This window comes from Sturnira hondurensis, unplaced genomic scaffold (genome assembly GCF_014824575.4).
Source record: "Sturnira hondurensis isolate 20B ecotype Veracruz unplaced genomic scaffold, ASM1482457v3 Scaffold0004152, whole genome shotgun sequence".
In the NCBI taxonomy this organism is placed as follows: domain Eukaryota; kingdom Metazoa; phylum Chordata; class Mammalia; order Chiroptera; family Phyllostomidae; genus Sturnira; species Sturnira hondurensis.
Genome location: NW_028076783.1, coordinates 5466724 through 5486043, shown reverse-complemented (window position 1 = coordinate 5486043; position 19320 = coordinate 5466724). Strand labels below are relative to the sequence as shown.

The 19320-nt window shown below is 49.3% G+C and overlaps 1 protein-coding gene across 1 annotated transcript; it reads right to left on the bottom strand.

Moving 5' to 3' along the window:
* Positions 1-1798: 1798 nt before the first annotated feature.
* On the bottom strand, positions 1799-15301 carry ATOX1 (antioxidant 1 copper chaperone). Its single transcript, XM_037044852.1, has 4 exons — positions 15182-15301; positions 10992-11067; positions 6134-6304; positions 1799-1936 (listed from the first exon to the last, which is right to left on the bottom strand). Exons 1-3 carry the CDS (start codon positions 15185-15187, stop codon positions 6180-6182), a joined length of 207 nt encoding a protein of 68 aa, XP_036900747.1. The 5' UTR covers positions 15188-15301; the 3' UTR covers positions 1799-1936; positions 6134-6179.
* Positions 15302-19320: the final 4019 nt, after the last annotated feature.

Here is a 19320-nt window from a genome sequence, read left to right as displayed (position 1 = left end):
CCAGAGTGGTGCAGAGAAGAGCCAAAGCAAAGGGCTCCTCCAGGACCACTCACCCCAAAAGGCACTGGTGCCTCAACCCCCAGGCATTCCTAATGGGCCAGACAGTGTAAATCAGGCCTCTGGCAGGCAGAAGCTATGAAAATGGAAAAACTCCTCAAGTTCACACTCCCAGAGCCCACAAAAACACCCCTCCAAGGATGGGTAAATCCAAAGGACACTGCCATCTTGTGGCCGAGAAACCCTGATGCTGTGATGGCTGGGAAAGTCCCTGTACCCCAGAGGGACCACAAAGGCAGGAATGCCTGAGACTTGTTTAATAATTTCATAATGGAACCAAAATTATGCTGCACCCAGTTTAGAGTCAAAACCAAGTCTTAATTCTGGCTGCCATGTTCCCCGAGGTGCAGGTATTTTGAATTGCACAGATGAGGAAATGGCCCCAGGAGAGATTAGGTGACTGGTCCAAGGTCACAGGAGGGCCAAGTACAGAGCCAAGTCTCATGCCAGGGTCCCCAGTCACTGCCTGATAAATGGTTAAGGGTTGAATCAGTGATTCTCAACATGTGGTTCCCAAGACCTTTCAGAAGGCATATGAGGTGAAAATTATTTTCATACGATGCCCGTTTCTTCCAGCCATACAGAGAAACTTCCAGAATCGACTTGCTGTGCCACAACCTCATCTAGTTCTGATGGGATGCGTGTTTGTGTACTCATTTCAAAAATTCATGTTTTAATTTCTCATATGGCATGGCTCACGTATAACCCAAAGACCTTTGAGATGTTCAGTAATTTTTAAGAGTGTAAATGGGTCTTAGGATGAGAAAGTTTGAGAACTGTTGTTTTAAAGAAATATTTAGCCTTGGCTGGTATGGCTCAGTGGATTGAGTACTGGTCCTCAAACCAAAGGGTCCCGGTTTGATTCCCAGTCAGGGTACACGTCTGGGTTGTGGGCCAGGCCCCTGGTGGGGTGTGTGTGAGAGGCAACCGCACATTATTTCTCTCCCTCTCTTCCTCTTTCCCTTCCCTCTCTAAAAATAAATAAATAAAATCTTGAAAAAATGTATTCTTAAAAATACTTAAAAAAATAAAGTTACGCAAACTGAAACACTCCTTTTGTTTTGATATAGATGCATTAACTCTGTGCTGCGAAGCACTGATTTTTAGGTTGGTTGGAATCCTCATTATTAGGCTGATGGAAACTGTAACGGGCATTTGTACACATCTTTGATTAAAGAAACACAATTACATGTGCGAACAGGGAGCGTGCACTGAGTGACTGCTCTGTGGCCAGCCCTACCCTGCGTGGCTGGTTTACATGTGCGGCCCCATCAAATCCCCACAACCGCTGTTTGCAGGAGGTGCTATCAGCACCTTTTGTCCTGTGGACACGGAGAAGTGGCCCCACTGAGAGGTGCGTGGACTCCATCCCAGGCAATCTGTCTTCCCTGCCTGTTCCCACTCCTCTGTCTTAAGACTGGACATTCACTTGACAAGACAAAAGTTTTTCAAAACATGGACTCCAGGAAAGTAGGGAAAAGAAATAAGATCACCAATCCGACCCCACACCTTCACTTTATGGATGAGGGAAAGTGAGGCCCAGAGAGGATTAAGTGACTTGCAAAAGATCACACAGCGAAGAATCAAAATCCACTGGGCTTCTTACCCCCCGCCTGGAGCTCTGAGAACTCCAACCCAAGCAAGCACCGTGGTGAACTTCAGAGGTGAACTTCAGGGCAACACGCAAGCATCACAGCACAGCATTAAGCAAGTACATCAAGACTATGCAAGAGACAACATCTCCAACAAAAGCAGTTCCACTTTATTGCCAGGAAGCTAGGGAGGAGCAGGGCAAGTGGGGGGTCCCTGCAGGAACTGCCAGCAGCGAGCAGGATTGCCAGGTTCCCATCTGTCTGGAGGGCAGGAGAGGATCCGAGTCCTGGAAGAGATGAGATGTTAGGTGGAACAAAGGTGCCATCTGCTGTGCACGCGGAAGCATTGCAGAAGCAAAGGTTCACTAGGAGGCCGACGTGGAGGGAAGCCCAGGTGCTTCCCTAGTGAGAGTCCAGGGTCTAGCCCTGCACGCTGCTCCCAAGTCTGTTGTTCTCGGCTTGACGGGAACCGTTAACCTTGCTGAGTCAGTCCCTGCTGAGGGCCTCTTCTGCGGAATGCCCAGGGCTGCGGGGACAGCACCCCCTGTCCTGTTTCCACTCACACTGGGAAGACAATGAACAAAATCCTAAGCAAACAAATCTGCCACCAGCCAGATGATCAAAGGGACTTTATAACCAATAAACATTCTAGCTCTGGTTCCCAAACCTGAATTGAAATCAGTCACTGGGGGTAGGGGGGCACTTAAAACAGACTCAAAGACAGATGGGAGAGCTGCTGCCTGGGTGTGCCAAGCACTTGACCAGTGAATTCCACCCAGGGCACGCATCCGAGTCTCGGGCAGCCTTCTCTCACTACACGTGGTTACTGAGATACGTGCAGATAAAAGTACGTGATGCGTGGAATGTTCTGTGGAACACTGTGGGGCCGGGGGCCTGGATGGAATGATGACGGCAGCGACGGCACAACCCTGGGGGCTGAGGGAGGAGCACACGGGTGCTCATCTTTGCAACTCCACTTGCAGACGGTGAAACTTCCTGTGGTAGAAAACGCTAAAATGAGAACTGCTATGAGAATCACCCAGCCATGAAGAGGAATGAAGTACTGACCCATGCTACTGCTCACGCGAATCTTGAAAACATCATGCTAAGTATAAGACGGCAGACACAAAAAGCCACCTACTGTATGATTCCTTTTTTGAATTATAAGTTATTGATTATGGTATTACAGTTCTCCTCCACCCAGCACCCCTACTCCCTCAAGCAATCCCTCCACCATTGTTCATGTCCATGGGTCACTCACTCAAATTCTTTGGCTACTCCATTTCCTACACGGTACTTTACATCGCCATGGCTATTCTGTGACTACCTATTCGTACTTTTTAATCCCCTCACCTATTCACCCACTCCCTGACCCATCTGGCAACCCATCTATTCCCCTCACCTATTCACCCACTCCCTGGTTCCCATCTGGCAACCATCACAATGCTCTCTGTATCCACGATTCTGTCTCTGTTCTTCTTGGTTGCTTAGTTTGTTTTTCAGATTCAATTGTTGATAGATTTGTATTTTTTGCGATTTTATTGTTCATAGTTTTGATCTTCTTTTTCTTAAATAAGCCCTTTAATATTTCATGTACTAATGGTTTGGTGATGATGAACTTTTAGTTTTTACTTTTCTGGGAAGCTCTTTTATCTACTTTTCAATCCTAAATGACATCTTTGCTGGGTAGAACAAATTTGGCTTAGTCCCTGCATTTCATGACAATTCATATTTCTGGCAAATCCCTTCTTTTCCCTTTTTTAGATTAAAAAAATTTATTTATATAGTTCTAGACAGAGGGGAAAGGAGGGAGAAAAAGAGGGAGAGAAACAGCAATGTGTGGTTGTCCTTCACTTGGCCCCCACCCCCTGCCCAACTGAGGACCTGGCCCACAACCCAGGCACGTGCCCTGACTGGAACTAAACCAGTGGCCCTCCAGTTCACAAGAAAGCACTCAATCCACTGAGCCACACAGGCCAGAGCTGGCCAATCTCTTCTAGCCTGAAAAGTTTCTTTTGAGAAATCAGCTGACAGTATTATGGGAACTCCCCTATAAGTAACTGACTTCCTTTTTCTTGCTGCTTTTAAGAGTCTCTCCTTAACTTTTGGCATTTTAATTATGATGAGTCTTGGAGTGGGCCTCTGTATCCATCTTGTTTGGGACACTGCTTCTTGGACTTGCCTGTCTATTTCCTTCACCAACCTAGGACAGTTTTCTTTCATTACGTTTTCAAGTAGATTCCCAATTTCTTGCTTTCTCTTCTCCTTCTGGCACCCATTTTGCCTGGGGCACCCAGCTTGAGCTATACAGCAATATGAGGGGCTGCTACTTGTGCTGGGCTTGGAGACTCCCAGGCTACGAATCTAGGCTGGCTGCTGCTAGTGCCAGGCCTGGGGCTCACTGAAGCAACAGCTGTTGCTTATTTGATAGAATTTAAGAAGGTATGAGCAGGAGCCAAGACTAGTCACTCATATATAAAGGCAGCTTCAGTGTCTGTAAGTTGGGTGGGGCAGAGTCTCTGGGGATCTTCAGGGCTGGGGAAAGAGTGTTAGCCAGGTTGATGGAGTCTTAGATACAGTACCAGCCTGCCCACTCTGTGGGAGGAAGGTTTAGAAAGGGACAATGGCCTCTGCTGTCCTTGATGCCAGACAATTCAGTTTCTCCCTGTATGCCACTGGTGCCTTTCAAGCTGCCACCCAGGTGCTGGAACTCAGAGGGACTGAGTCTGAGTAGGTGAGTCCGTGTATGGGTTCTTTAAGAGTAGCTGCTTGGGGCTCCAGCAGTTTCTTCCACCAACTCAATCCCTGCTGGTTTTTGTAGGCAGAAGCTGGGGGCACTTATGTTCCTGGCACTGGAACCCCAGGCTGGGTGCCCTGGTGTGGGGCTGGGACTCCTCACTCCCAAGATAGACCTCCAGATTTTTTACCCACCACACATGGGTGTGGGACCAGCCTGTTCCACATCTGTGCCCCTCCTAGCAGTCTGGATGGATGTGGTTTCTTTAAGTCTGTAGTTGTCAGGCTTTCATTCAACTGGATTCTGATGGTTCTGAGCGACAGCTATTTTGTATCTTAGTTATAAGATGGATGTGGTTGTGGGAGGAGACAAGCCATGCCTGCCTGTGCCGCCATCTTGACCGGAAGTCTGATCCCTTTTCTATGCAATGTCCAGAACGGGCGAAGCCAGAGAGGCAGAGAGTGGGGGGTGGGGGGCAGTGGGGAGACATTGCTTAATGGGTACAGGGAATTTCTGTGGGGTGATAAAACTTTTGAAACTATGGAGAAGTGGTGATTGTACAACATTGTGAATACACTAAAATGTCTATGAATAGCACACTAGACAATGGTTAATGGCATGTCATGTGAATTTCACCCAATTTAAGAAAATACTGAGACGAACATTAAACCGAGTTTGGTTTACAACTGGCAGATATTATCTGCAACATGCCGAAGCCTTCAGCCTCTCTGAGCTAAGCCTTCATTTACAGAGGGACTTCACAGCAACCCCCGCCAGGCAGGAAAGCAGCGGAGAGGGTGGAGCCCATTTTTACAGACGGGAAGACTGAGGCTCGGGCACGTTAGTTCAGGCAAGACAGTTGGGCAGGGCTGGAATCCTGATTACTCTTCCTGAGCTCGTCCTGAACATGAGTCACCTCCACAGATGGAAAGGGGGTGAGGGAAACAGACACGTGTGACATCTCATGATTCACATGTGAGGTTGCTACTCACCAGGACACTGCCCTGGCTAAGCCTCCAGTGCAACCTTTAGGAAAGACGCTGTGCTCATGGGGGACTGGCATGCCCACCCACCAGTTGTGGCTGGCTGCCTCTGCCTGGGGGCTCTCCACAGGCCCAGTCAGGGGACAGTGCCGCCAGTGACTACAAACCCCGATTCCAGGTGCCTCTGCCACTCACTGGTGTGGGGCTTCAGTCCCACCACTGCCCCTCCAGGCCTCACTTTCCTCCATGACAATGAGCACGCAGGCCTGTGGCGACCACTGCAGTTCCCGTACCACATGCAGGACAAGGGCAGTGGCAGCTGGGCAGGTGGGGCTGTGGAGGGGTCTGGGCATAGCGGGGATACTGGCTAGATGGGTAAGCTCTGCCCCAGTCCCCTAGGAGAGAGGGCAGGCACAGGGCCACTTATGTGCCCCTTGGATTACATCAAATTGGTGGGGATTTCAGGCTTAGACACGTGATGGGTTTGCACCAGTCCAAATTAACTTACCTGGTTGGTGCCCAGGAATACGACCCCCAGGGCATAGGGGTTGCCTCTGATGGGACAGTCAACCGATCAAAGCAAAAGACACACTGTTCAGGGTCATGTGCTCCCAACTTAAATGTGGCTGATCGCAAAATGTAACCATGTCATGAAAGGGGTCCCGGGAGATATTATACAGTGTAGCCTCTACTCACAGAGGGATGGGCACATAGTCTTCATTAGACAAGCAACTATTCCGTTGAAATGCCGGCACCTCACCCACCTGCCCACTTTTGGTCCACCCTGCGGTCCAGGGGTCCAGGCCATCACTATTTGGGGCCGACATAGGTGACAGTCTTCCCTGTTTTCTTCAGGGTCTCCAGCAGAGCATCCACGCTGTGCTCAGAGTCGATGCAAACCTTCTTGTTGGGCAGGTCGATCTCGAACTGAATTCCTGCAGGAAGAGGAGGTGGAGTGAGGGCGGCGGGCCTCGGAAGCAGAGGCCTGGCGCCAGAGCGAGAGACGCTCTGGCTCTGCCGTCCTCGTTCACAGCCACTCCTCTGGTCCCCTCTGGACCAGTGACCGGGAGGCTTTCCCTGTAAGACTGAGGCTTGCCAATCCCTGCCCTAGACTTGCAAAGATAACAGAGACAAAGTACAGTAAAAAAGGGCAAACGTTTCTGATAAAACGGAAAGTGTAAGGCCTCTCCTCTCCTCTCCCTCTAAAGACCACTCCAAATAGTGGGGCATCTCTCCAGTCTTTTCCCTGACAGACAGATGGGAAATAAGCCCCCCGAACGGGTCCTACCACAGAAACAGGCCCTGCTGTGTTTCACTTCCCCGTGGCCAGGATACCCTACCGTCTTAGCACACCCAGACTGACTCCATCCTGTCTTTTAACAGCGACACCACGATCCACAATGGGGATGCGCCCTGCTCCTACCCACTGCCCCAAGGAAGGACACTGAGGTGACTGAGGTGACTCCCAGTTTCTCATCTTACAATGACACAGTCAACATACCTGAACATGTCTTGTAAAACCTGCGAAAATACTTCTGTTCCACAAATTCACGGGATGGAAATCATGGGGCAACAGACTGGCACCTTCTCAACGTTAACTGATATTGAGAACTGCCCTCTTCGGGGGCTGTGCCAATTTAAAGCCCCCAGCAGCACGAGGGAGCGTGTCGATGGGTCTTACGGGGACCATGGAGTGCAGAGGGAAGGCCCTTCACAGGTTCTGGATGTGGCTCCACCACTGACTTGCTGGGTCTTGCCCAATATAGGCCTCAGCTTCCCCATCTGTACTGAAGGAGGTGGGGTTGGCCAGCCCCTTTGGTCTTTCCAAGTTCAAGTATGCCATTAGTCTATGATTCCTCTGGCCCAGGACTGCTCATCTAAGGTCCCAACCTACTCGAAACCTTTCTGAGCCATCTGTAGAGGCCACTCAAGTGGGGAGAGTAGTGAAAGGTAGGGAGACACCTGCTCCCAGGTTCAGAGCAGATCTCCAAGCATCAGTCAAGGGGCCTTAAAAATCACGTGGCACAAGGTTTGGTCCTAATGCCTGAATTCATAGTCAATGGATACCTGGGGCGGGGGGGGGGGGTGTAACAACGTACCCATGCTGGCCTCTGGATTTTTGTCTTTTGGTTCAGGAGTGTCTCCCTCCTCTGACATCACAGAGCCAGAACCTCTGGGACTATCTAATGCAGTGGATTTCAAATTGTGTGCCTTGCAGCCCAGGTTCCTGGGCAGGTGTCCTCGAGCTGTCAAAAAGCAGTCCCCCCTCATTCCATCCAGATCGTGCCTCTCTGTATATCAGGGGCTTCCAAGCAGGTGTTCACTCTAAGTACCATGGCAAAAGCAGGTACAGACTGACATTCTCACATGCTGGCTGGGGAAACCCAGGCCTGCGAGAGGAAGAGGCGACAGTCATGTGACGAGTCAGAGGGGGTTCTTTCCACAACATCCTCATTGGACGGAATATACAGTTCAAGAAACCACTTTAAATGCTAATGAGATCCCACCTAATGGAAGTCCTTTGAAAATTTGGTGTTATTATTATTTAGGGTTTAAAAATAAAAACCTGCCCTGGCTGATGTGCTTCAGTGGATTGAGTGAGAACCAAAATGTCACTGGTTTGATTCCTGGTCAGGGCACATGCCTGGGTTGTGGGCCAGGTCCCCAGTAGGGGGTGTGGGAGAGGCAACCAATGGCTACGTCTTGAATGTGGAGGTTGCTCTCCCTCTGTTTCTCCCTCCCTCCCTGTCTCTCTGAAAATAAATTTTAAAAAATGAAAATCTTAGAAGACTGACTGGCCCAGCACTACTACCAGAATTCTGACTGCAGCTCAGTCCTTACCTCACGGAGCCCCAGGGCCAGACCTCAGCCCTCTCTGGGCCTCCATTTCCCCAGAGGAGACTTGGGGGAGCTGTATAAGGTTTTCTAAATATGTCCAAATAACAGAGGTGCTTTAGGAGTTCTACACATGACTGATTCAAGTTGTTATAGTTTAAAAAGTCTTAATAGAGGCTTCAGGCCAAGATGGAGGCGTAGGTAGACACACTGTGTCTCCTTACACAACCAAAATTAAGGACAACAAAAATTTAGAAACAGCCCTGGCTGGTGTGGCTCAGTGGATTGAGTGTGGGCCTACGAACCAAGGGATCTCAGTTCAATTCCCAGTCAGGGCACATGCCTGGGTTGCAGGCCAGATCCCAGCAGGGGACGCATGAGAGGCAACCATACATTGATATTTCTCTCCCTCTCTCCTTCCCTTCCCCTCTAAAGATAAGCAAGTAAAATCCTGTTAAAAATTTAGAAACAAAAAACCAACCAGATCTGACAGAAAATTGAGCTGTACAGAAGTCCGACAACCATTCATCCAGACCAGTAAGAGGGGCAGAGTCAGTGGCTGGAAGAGGGGGGTCACAGCAGAAAAAAGCAGTGGTTGGCGGTCCCGGGCACGCAGGTGGTGGCTGGCAGACCCTGGGCGCAGGGTGGCAACAGGCAGACCCAGTGAGGTGCACAAGGTGGCCGGCTGACCATGGTCACACATTTGCACGCAAATAAATTGGGCAAAAACGGGGAGCGAGACAGACCGAGCAACCCAGAACCCCAGTGCCGGGAAATAAAGCCTAAAAGCTCTGATTGAAAACACTTGTGGGAGTTGAGGTGCAGGGAGAGACTCCCAGCCTCACAGGAGAGTTCGTTGGAGAGACCCACAGGGTCCTAGAACGTACATAAGCCCACCCACCCAGGAATCAGCATCAGAAGGGCCCAATTTGCTTGTGGGAAGCGGCGGAGGGCACTGAAATACGAGAGAGAGCGGAGCAAGCACCATTGTTCCCTCTCTGACCCTGCCCCCACATCCAGTGTCACAACTCAGAGACTGGGTTGCCCCACCCTAGTGAACACCTAAGGCTCTGCTTTTCACTACATAACAGGTGCAACCAAACTGGAAAAAAAAAAAGAAAAAAGAAGGCTCAAACAGAAGAACAGATTAAAGCCCCAGAGCCAATACTTTTAAGCCACCAAGAGATAGCCAACCTATCAGATGCACAGTTCAAAGCACTGGTAATCAGGATACTCACAGAATTGGTTGATTTTCGTCACAAATTAGATGAAAAAATTAAGGCTATGCTAAGTGAAATGAAGGAAAATGTACAGGGAACCGATAATGATGGAAACAAAACTGGGACTAAAATCAATCAACTGGACCAGAAAGAGGAAGGAAACAACCAAACAGAAAAGAATGAAGAAATAAGAATTCAAAAAAATGAGGAAAGGCTTAGGAACTTCCAGGACACCTCCACCTTTAAATGTTCCAACATCTGAATTATAGGGGTACCAGAAGGGGAAGAGGAAGAACAATACGTGGAAAACTTATTTGACCAAATAATAAAAGAGAACTTTCCCAAGCTGGCAAAGGAAATAGACTTCCAGGAAGTTCAGGAAGCTCAGAGAGTCCCAAAGAAGGTGGACCCAAGGAGGAACACACCACATCATAATTATATTAGCCAAGATTAAAATGAAGGAGAGAATCCTAGAAGTAGCAAGAGATAAGAGGACAGTCACCTACAAAGGAGTTCCAATCAGATTGTCAGCTGATTTCTCAAAAGAGACCTTGCAGGCAAGAAGGGACTGGAAAGAAGTATTCTAAGTCATGAAAGGCAAGAACCTACATCCAGAATTGCTCTATCCAGCAAAAACTTCATTTAGAGTGGAAGGGCAGATAAAGTGCTTCTCAGATAAGGTCAAGTTCAAGAAGTTCATCATCACAAAGCCTTTATTATATGAAATGTTAAAGGGACTTATCTAAGAAAAAGAAGATAAAAATATGAACAGTAAAAAGACAGCAAACTCACAGTTATTAACAACCACACCTAAAACAAAAGCAAACTAAGCAAACAACTAGAACAGGAACAGAACCACAGAAATGGAGATCACGTGGAGGGTTAGCAACAGGGGAGTGGGAGGAGGAGAGACAGGGAAAAGGTACAGAGAATAAGTAGCATAGGTGGTAGGTAGAAAATAGACGGGGAGGGCAAGAATAGTATGGGAAATGTAGAAGCTAAAGAACTTGTGACACATGGACATGAACTAAAGGGGAGAATATGGGTGGGAGGTGGTGTGCAGGGTAGAGGGGAATGAAGGGGGAAATGGGGCAACTGTGATAGCATAATCAATAAAATATATTAAAAAATAAACAACAAAAATAAATAAATAAAAGTCTTAATAGACAACGATACTCAGATGTGTCATACAACAAAAATTACCCCACTGGAAATCACCAACACATCAACTGGTACTGACTGGGCTCTGGAACTAGACTGCAGGGCCAAATCCCAGCTCTGCCACTTACTGGCTGTGTGACCCCAGTCAAGTTACTTAACCTCTCTGAACTTCAGTTCCCCCCTGCTATAATGGAGATGGTCAGAGAAGCTACCTAACTGGTTGTGAGGATTAAATGAAAGCCACCAAGCAGAGTACTTGGCACATGCTAGGTACTCAATACACCTTAGTTTTACCATTATTATCAGCTTAAACTCAAGCTTCTCCAACTCCGTGTCTGTGTGCATTTGAACACGACATAAAGTTTAGTGGTCACCCCCACTTCACCCCTGAGGGCCACTCACTTACCTCCTAGCTTGTTGAGGACCCGAGTGACTGCATTCGAGCAGCCTTCACAAGTCATGTCTACAGAGAACTCGTGCTTCTGAAACAAACAAAGGAGACCATGAGCCAAGAGCTGCAGAGAGACCCCCACACTCCACCAGCATGCAGCCCACTCAAGGGCCAAACAAGGAGCAGAGACACAGGGCAAGACCTGGCTGCCGTCTGACTCCCAAGTGGCCTGTTTCTGGGCCCCACCATCTTCACCAGCAAAGTGGAGTAACCAAGGGTTTCTGTGTCTCACAGGCTGTGGTATTAAGTGAGATAATCCCTCCAGTTCCTTTAGCAGTGTCAGGCGCGCAGAGAGTTGAATCAGCTGGGAAGCTAGTTTACAATGTTGACTTCTAGTCTCGTCTTCAAAACCCTGATTCTTAGGCCATGGGGCCATCTCATCACCATCTGCTCAAGGGTGGACCCCCATCCTCTGAGCCATGCCAATCTGGTGGTCTTACTTAAGCATCAGAAGATCACCTTTTGTATTAGAATCACTGGGGAGCTTGTAAAACCCACAGGTTCTGATCAGCAAGAGTGGGCTGGAGCACCTACAATGGCTGGAAGGCTTCCCTGGTGATTTGGACATACAGTGCCCACTGGTCTCACCTAGATGCCTCCTTCTCAGAGGCAGCACCTAACTCCGGGGAGGCGGGTGGAATGGCGATGCTCCCTGGGAGCAGGAGGGCAGCCCAGTACAGGAGGCCAGGCTCCTGGACGCTCTACGCAGGCTTGACATCCTATGGTCTCCACGATATCTAACAAACGAAGCTCCCAGAAGACAGAGGCTTTGTTTAGTTTACTGCCACATCCCCCAAACAGGCACATCTCAGAGATATCTTGAGTCTGAGTCCAGACCACCACGATATAGCAGATGTCACCATAAAGCAAGTTGTCATCTTTTTGCTCATGGAGGATTTTGCTTTTAATTTGTAAAAAAAAAAAAAAATCTACATTTGTGAAGCTCAATAAAGCTAACTGCAAATAAAACCAGGTACATCTGTAGGTGTAACAGACCACATGGTTCGAGAAGCCTAAAGCAGTTACTCTTTGGCCTTTTCAGGAAAAGTTTGCTGACTCCCACTCTAGAACAACAGACAGTCAGGATCTGCCGGTGGCGTGCACTTGTGCGCTAAGCTTTGCAGGGTTTTCGAGGCTGATGATATAAAACCCAACTCTATTGTGTGCCCCTATGCTCTTTACCTGGTATCTGAGATTATCCTCACCCCGCCTGGAGAGGGAGCCAGTCACCTTATTTTACTCAGGAGAGTAAGTAAACTCCCCTAGCATGTGCTGAGGCTGGGATGTGGACCCAGGCTTCCCCGGCTCCAGGGACTCCCTGCTGGTTCTGGACCAGCAAACAGCACAGTGGTCCCCACCACCCTGGCTCTGAGCGGGACCTCTGAGAGTGGGGGCACCTTGTGAAGGAGCAGGAGTTTTTGCTGCCCAAGGGCCTGAAGTCAGCAGACAACGCTTCTGCTGTGCAGACTAGACAGCAGGTCTCCTTCCAGCCTCCACCGTGCAGAGGTCAGACACCCGCTGGTGGCTTCTGGGTGGCAAACATCACACCTCAGGTTCTCCTCCTCCACCTCCGAGTTGTGAAAGTAAATTTGATGGTGGTGGGAAAATCTGCTTAACCAACAAAGGAAGCCATGCTGCCTCCCATGGAATCCCAAGACTGGCCCACCACTAAACTCTCCGCCTGGTGCAGCTCCAGCCCCTCCAGGCCTCTTTAAGGTCAAGGAAAAAGCCCAATAAGTGGCACAGTTCTTTCAAGAACCTCAGATTCGGCAAGGCAGGAACAGAGTGGGGTCATGTTGCCCAGCTCCTCCCAGACAAGGAATTCTTTCTCAACTCTCCAGGACATTCAGCCTCTGAATGCCCTGAATAAGGGGAGTTTACCACCAATAATAGTTGAGGGCCTCCTCTGTGCCAGACCTGGTTCTAGGCACCTCTGTGAATTACATTGGTTAATCAATACAATGACCCATGAGTAAGTGACTGTTATTATCCCTTCTTGACAAGGGGGGAGGTTGAGTTCAGAGGTCAGGTCACTCACTCAGTGTGACACAACCAGTGAGTGACAGGGCCTAGACCGATCAGAGTCTCCAAAGCCTGAACACATGACCACTGTAGTCCTGGTTAAAATGAGGTTTGAAATCTGCCTGCCGGTAGTTCTACCCTACTTGTCCTAGGTCTCTGCAATGGCCATTGCAGACTAGCTATGCCAGTGGCTGTGCCCAGTATTTCGCTGGCATTTTCCCATTCATGCTAACAGTCCTGTGAGGTCAGTTTTTATCCCCATTTTACAGATGAGGATATCAAGGCAGAGAGAAGTAAAGCAGCTTCCTCGAGGTCATCGGGTTGGCAAGCAGGAGCAGATGTTCAAACCGGTTTCTGAACCAGTTCAAACTGGTTCAGACTGCAAGTGTTTGAGAAACCTCTCAGGAGGCAGGCCTCCCCTCTCCGTTTTGATGGCAGGCCTTCTGCTAAATCCTCCTTCCTTCAGCTGTTCATCCCCAGATGTGGTGCTGAGTGCCCTCTTCCTACTGACCATTCCCTCTGGTGGGTCTTTTGTTTGTCTAAATCCCCAGAAGCGAACAGAGGACAATGATCCTCAAGCTGACCCCCCCCCCTGAAAAAAACCCCTGGTGGCCTCACTACCCCAGTCCCAGGGTGATCGATGCTGTCCCCTAACCCTGCCACAGGCAGACTGGTTCAACTGGGAGCCGATGCCACTGGGTTCTTGTCCACACTTTGTGTTGTCTGAGGATCTGTCCCAAGGCACCTGGCAAGACCCAAGGGAAATGACACCTGCGATGTTTATGGCTTGGCCCAGGCGGCCTCTGGCTCATCTGTCAGCTTCCCCAAAGTCAGGAGGCTAAGACACGGGCATCTGGGAGACACCTCTGAGTACTCACTGGGAGCAGAGCAGTGAACTAGGCATCCTGGGGGAAAGTGCTAAACACCACCTCACCCAGCCAGGATCTCTAGGATGCGGCTGGAATCAAAGCTTCCTCTCAAGCCAAAGTGACTACTTTTGTCCACACTGACCAAGTGGCCAGGCCAGGAGAGACTGGGCATTTTAAGGTAAGGGGATTAATCCTGGTTCTATCCATCGCCCAACTCCACCTTTCGTAAATTACGAGCTTTGGGGGGTTTTTATTTGCAAAAGGCTTCCTCCCTCCCTCCCTCCCTCCCTCTCTTCTTTTTTCAAATTAGAAGAGAAACTTTATTTAGAAAGTTATTGAGACGAGCCAGCTGGGCTTCTGAAACAAGTTAAAGAAGCGAAAGAAGGGCCTTAAGAGCTTAGAAGAGAGAAAGGCGAAGATAACAAGCCGGGGATGGGGTGGGGGTGGAGCGAAGAGGAGGAAGTAGGGAATGGCGGGGGCACTGGGAACGCTCCCGACCGGGAAAAGGCGCTAAGAGGCGTTCATTTCTTATCTGCACCAGGAGGCGGTGAGCTACCAGATATTTGCGGTTAAGACTGAGTAAGCGGCAAAGACCGGGGAAGACCTCCTCTCTCTTCCTGAAACCCTGCCTCTGAGCAACAGGAGACGTTAGGCAGATCCTGAACCTCTCCGGGGCCCCTGGGTTCAGGTTCAGAGAGTGACCGTCAAAGCACTGTCTCCATTCAGTGTCGCCCAGCACTGACCTGAAAGTGGGCCAGAGTGGGCAGGGGAAGAGAAGAAAAATACGAACCTCTGAAAACCCTCCCCATCCGCAAGGCCTTAGCCACCCCCTCCTCACTCTCAAGGCCACCTCCGCGGAAGCGCACCAGGCGGGAGAGCAGGAACTCGGAGTCCTAGTTCCCACTCGCCATCCACTCCCCGTGTGCTCTCGGGCTCCTCTCTGCCCTGCTCTGGGTCTCCGTTTCCCAGTCTATGCAAGTTAGGTCTGGGCTTGGCGATGCTGGAGGCCTTGCAGCGGCTCCGATGTTCCGAAGCCTGACTCCTACCTAAAACCCCCTTCGCACTTGACTTTCTGGAGCTTCGCAGAGGCAGGGGGCTGCTTGGGGAGGGCTGAGAAGGGGCAATAGATCCCGATGCGGCCTGAGCCCTGGAAGAGCGACATCTGGTCAAGCAACTGTGCAGCCGAGGTACAGGCCGGGGGGCCGCAGACCTGCGCGGGGCAGGGGCAGGGGCGGGGGCGGGGCGGCCACTTACCGGCATGACTGAAGGGACTGTGGGCGGCGGCGGCGGCGACGCTCAGCAGGTTCTGAGCACTCTAGCCGCAGGGTTACCAGGCTTGCGCGCCCAGGGGAGCCGCCCCAAAAGCCAGGCACCGCCCCCTTCGCCCAGCCGGCGGGAGCTGCGGGACTGCCTGGTTGCTCCGCCCTCTTCCGGTAGGCGTGGCCCGGGACACAAGCCACTTTGGAGAGAGGCTTAAATCCTGCGGCCTCTATCTCCTGTCGGCCCTTTGTAGCCTGCTGGCTGCAATTCAGGGTCATGTTAGCGGCTTTATAAATACCAGGGCCCCTTAGTGAACAGGACAGACCCCGTCCCTCCCTAAAAAGACAACCTGCTGTATTTATTCAGTCACTATTTATTGAATTCCAACCATGAGCCAGAACTGTACTAGGCCTCCGAAAGCAGTGGTGGAAAGACACAGCCCAGTAGGGAGCCAACGAAGCACCGCAGGATATTGCAGTGTAAAAGGAAATATGTCACGGGAGCAGAGAGAGGATCTCTAATTCAGACTAGAGTGTGTGTGAGAGAGTGTGTGTGTGTGTGTGTGTGTAGGCAGAGGGGAGATTATTGCCCGAAGTAATAAATGAGTTAAGGAGAAGCGTACAGGTTTATCTGATGCTGGAGGAGAAAGAAACTTTCCTCTACTTTCCAAGGTTCTTTCTGCTAGTCTAATAATTAAATTGTCATGAGAGATTAATGAGAGAAAATAATCCAAATTAATAGCATACCTGAATGAAACCCCATGTATGTGAACGAGAGACCCAATGTACATGAGAGGTTCTGAGTTAGAAAGGGAAAATAAATATATCATATTGTGATCTAAGGATGAGGTCGGGTGCTTGGGGCTTCAGAGGGAAGGAAGGTCGTTCTCAGAATCAGGAGGGTAGAAGTTCAGTAATTAGAAGCTTGCCCTGACACATAGGTCCTAGAAAGTTATTTCTGGTGATAAACGTTATGGACAAGGCCCCTGATTTAAATTCTTCTAGTAGTTGGGAGGGGTCATGCAGAAGTTTCTCTTGAGTGCAATGGAGCTCAGTTGCCTTTAGCTCAAAATAATCCACATGTTACAGAGGTTAATCTCAGGGTGACTCATTATGAACCCCTACATGCTGAAGGAAGATGAGCAATTTGGGAAGGAGGGAGGTAGACAGAATAGCAGGTATAAATGTTGGAAGGCAAGGGTGAGCATTGCTTGAGAGGTGGAGATATTCAGACTGAGAGGTAGGCACAGAAAGAGATGGAAAAATGAAGTTACAGAGGCATGAGCCCCACATCCACAGGTGAAGACAGATGGAGGCAGAGATGGCCCAGGACACTTCCCGAGAAACAGGCATGCCAGTATTTGGAGTTTCAGGCATGCACACACATACAGACACCCCTCTGTGCACACACAGCACCAGGGTGGTTCTGTCCTTGGACTGCCCAAGGATTCTGTCAAAGGGGCTCAGTCTGAGCAGTTCCTAAGATTTCTCCATCAACAGAGTGCTTGGAGAACTTATTAAAAACTCCGATTTCTAGCCCTGACTGGTGTGGCTCAGTGGACTGAGTGCTGGTCTGGGTTGCTGGTTTGACTTCAGGTCAGGGCAAATGCCTAGGGTGTGAGCTGGGTCCCCAGTTGGGGGCATGTGTGAGGCAACCACACACTGATGTTTGTCTCCCTCTCTTTCTCCCTCTCTAAAAATAAATGAATAAATAAAACCCCTCAGATTTCTAGACCTCACCCTGTATACATTACATCTTAATTTCAAGGCATACTTTTAGTCCCCCTCTTCTTCCTGGTTTGGGGATCCACTGGTTAAAGAAAACTATAGTCTAAACACATGTAACCTTTCTGAGAAACTGCTGGTCATTGTCTCTTGGGTCCAATTCATGCTTTTGTCCTGCTCAGTGAAAAATAATTTGGACCCTTTATATATTTTTTAAGGATTTAATTTATTTATTTTTAGAGAGGGGAAGGGAGGGAGAGAGGGAGAGAAACATCAATGTGTGATTGCCTCTTGCGTGCCCCCAACTGGGGACCTGGCCCACAACTCAGGCATGTGTTCTGACTGGGAATCGAACCAGTGATACTTCGGTTCACAGGCCAGCACTCAACCCACTGAGCCCCAGCAGCCGGGGCTGGATCCAGAGCCTTTAAATATTTTTTCCTTTGCCCACTGGCAAGATGATAATCTTCCTCCATAAAGGCTCTGTGGAGACACTGGAGGGGGAAGGTTTTTCCATCTTGTTTCCACTGTGCTCACTCAGTAGGCCCTCGCTGCATGTGGGATTGCCCAATGCCCAGCTTCTGAGGATGGCTTCTTCAGCACCAGGCTCCTGCTGTACTCAGGGACCAGCAGCACCTGGCAGCCAGCAGCACCCCCAGTATCTAGACCCCTGTCGTACGTGTGCTTTCACAGCAGAGTGGCTTCAGTGAGATGCCTCTTTCAATGAATAGCTTTTTTTGGCATCCTAGCAAGTGGTTTTCCAGCCAGGAGGGTGGATTTCTAGCAAGTTCCACCAGCAGGGCATTCAGTGGACCAAGCCTGGATCTCAGCCCAAGGGTGGAGGTGGGGTAAGGGTGGGGGATGCTTTTGAGGTGCTCCATCTTTCCATCTTGGCTACATAGTGCTGTATTATTCAGTTGTTCCACAGCTTATTTAACCAGCCCTTTGGCAGAAACCATTGGTTGGCTAGTCCAACACTCATTCCCAATCTATTTACTCCTACTACTATAGTGTAGGCTGGATCCCTACACTAGATTGCTTCCCCATCTTCCCTTGAAGGCAGTTTGCCCATACAATATAGCTCTGGATGGTAAGTTGAAAGCAGAAGTCCGCTGGGAGCCTTTCGGGAAAGTTCATGCTCTTCTCATAAAGGAGAACAGATACCACTGCCTGGAATACTGATGTTATATCTAGAGCGCAAGTGCACTTTCTTGCAACTATGAGGGACATGCTAAGGGAATTAGAGAGGCTGGTCCTGGTGGTGCTCACTGAGCCAGCGCCAGCCACAGCTTGCCTCCGGACTCACTATGTGGGAAAGGTAAACCCCTCTCTGTTTCAGCCACTGCTACTCAGACTTCCTGTCACTTGTCCCTGACACATTCTAGATACAGTCCCCCACTGACAGAGATATAGGTTGCTTCCAACCTTTTAATGTTTAGGATGATATAATGACAGTTTATATACATCCGTCTTTGTTTAGAATTTTACGTAGATTAAACCCCCCGTGGAATTACTGACCCATTCTCGATGGTGATGTGGCCACATTGCCTGAGCCTTACCAACCACACTTCTGTTTTTTCAGGTCTGTGTATATTGCCCCCAACCATTCCCAGTTTATAGGTGATTTTAAAATTTCTCCTTTTCTGCTTTTCTTTGCCATATTTTCTGTAATGAATGTTAAGAAAAGGACCACAGCAGGGAAAAAAGGTTCAGGAGTTCTGAGTTCCAGACAGCCGGCAGTCTCATCATGAGCCTCGTGAACTTGGGTCGTCAGCCTTGTCATCGCCAAGCCCGGGGGCCTGGGGGCTGGGCCCTTCTGGCCGACAGTGCTGGGGTGCGGATAGGTGCGTGTGGATCATCGCTGCGTGCAGGTGGTGAGTTTGCCCCCAATGGTCGGTACCCACTGCAGATGGTGCCCCCCCTGCCTCTGGACCCCACCTACTGAAGTGATCCTTTGGCAGGTGCTGGGGCTCAGCTTTGCAGAGAAAGGCCATTGTAGCTGCTGCCTTCTCCCTCAGAATGGCTATTCCAATTTACGTTTTCTGCTGGCAAAGTAGGAGAGGGTTTTCCTACACTTTCGCCGATGTTTGGTATTAGCAACTAATTATTTTTCATGATTTGATGACTGAACGATGATTTAACATTTTGGTGTCTTGGTTTCCCCATCTGTTGAAATGAGCTGTGTGAGGTTTAGATAAGCTAATATAGATACACATGTATTTTACATATATATAAAATAGATTTTTGTACACATATAACATATACCTATATGTACCTATATATACACATCTATGCATATAAAATACACATATATACATTATATATATATGTGTATAATAGTTTCATTCTTCTTTACTGGGCTTTCGATTTAGAGTGATATTAACCTAATTTTGAATACCAGCTCTGTCA